This window comes from Etheostoma cragini, chromosome 23 (assembly GCF_013103735.1).
Source record: "Etheostoma cragini isolate CJK2018 chromosome 23, CSU_Ecrag_1.0, whole genome shotgun sequence".
NCBI lineage: Eukaryota > Metazoa > Chordata > Actinopteri > Perciformes > Percidae > Etheostoma > Etheostoma cragini.
The window spans coordinates 987,649-988,835 of record NC_048429.1 but is presented as its reverse complement, the minus strand read 5'-3'; the positions used below and the strand labels follow the sequence as shown (position 1 = coordinate 988,835).

The following is a 1,187-nucleotide window of genomic DNA, read 5'->3' as shown; positions in this document are numbered from 1 at the left end:
TTCTGGTGCAGGGTATGTAATGTCTACTGTGTGGGACTGCTGTGACTGGTTAAGGGTGTGTTCTGGTTCTGGTGCAGGATATGTAATGTCTCTACTGTGTGGGACAGGTGTGACAGGTTAAGGTTGTGTTCTGGTTCTGGTGCAGGGTATGTAATGTCTCTACCGTGTTGGACTGCTGTGACTGGTTAAGGGTGTGTTCTGGTTCTGGTGCAGGGTCTGTAATGTCTCTACTGTGTTGGACTGCTGTGACAGGTTAAGGGTGTGTTCTGGTTCTGGTGCAGGGTATGTAATGTCTCTACTGTGTGGGACAGGTGTACCTCCAGTGCGCCCTCCAGTGTCCCGCTCTTCCAGGGCATCTTGATGTTCCCAGACAGCGGTCGGTGCTCGGACAGGTTGGTCCGGTTGATGACCCTCATCTCCACCAGTCCGTTCTCGATGTGAACTGATCGCAGCAACACATCAAACTTTAGGGCTTTACAGCGCAAACCGGACAGTTCCAGTGACTAATCAACTGAAGAAGTCTTAGGGTGTTTTCACATATAGTTTACAATTAACGTACCAAACTCAGTCCTCTTAAAGTGGACCAACCTAAAAGGGACGCAGCTCTTTTTGAGTTAACATTGTCAGTTTACTTTAAAAGAGGACTCTGGTTCTGGTGCCGTTGCCAGTTCGGTGCTGGTTCTACTCCAGTTCTCTAAGACCTAGCTGGATCTTCCCCAGCCTGAGAGCCAGCAGACCGTTGGTTTCCTCCCCAGACCACGGTGGTTCTGGTCTCCCATCCATGTCCAAAGCGAACATTAACAGCTCTCTACGGTTAACAGCTGCCCGGTGTTTTCAAAATGGCCGCCAGAAGTTGTTGTTTTCCGACGTCATGGTATGAGTTTTCCTCCCGTTACTCTGTCCTTTGTGACTGTCAACATCTAGAAACTAAGCTGCACGGGGTGCAGGGAACTGCTCTGATTGGCTCATGATCAGACGGGGGTTTACGGAGCGGCAGATTGGCTTTGCAAAAAAAAAAAAGAAAAAAAAAAAAAAAACACGGAGCGTTCTATGAAACGACGCTTTAAAAAATAAATTAAAAATTTTAAAAAATAAATCGCTTGATCACGCAAATTTGATCGTGGGAAGTCAAAATCGTGATCGTCATTACAATGATTAATTGTGCAGCCCTAAGTACTTATATATAT

General features: G+C 46.6%; 1 protein-coding gene across 1 annotated transcript in view; it reads right to left on the bottom strand.

The window, feature by feature from the left end:
* The window catches only part of LOC117938504 (F-box only protein 15-like), a 2,998-nt gene extending 2,532 nt beyond the window's left edge, over positions 1-466 (bottom strand). The window contains exon 1 of the mRNA XM_034863149.1: positions 318-466. Within this exon, the coding sequence (XP_034719040.1) occupies positions 318-416 (99 nt within the window). The 5' untranslated portion in view covers positions 417-466. The remainder of the gene's footprint in view (positions 1-317) is intronic.
* Between the last annotated feature and the right edge of the window lie 721 nt (positions 467-1,187).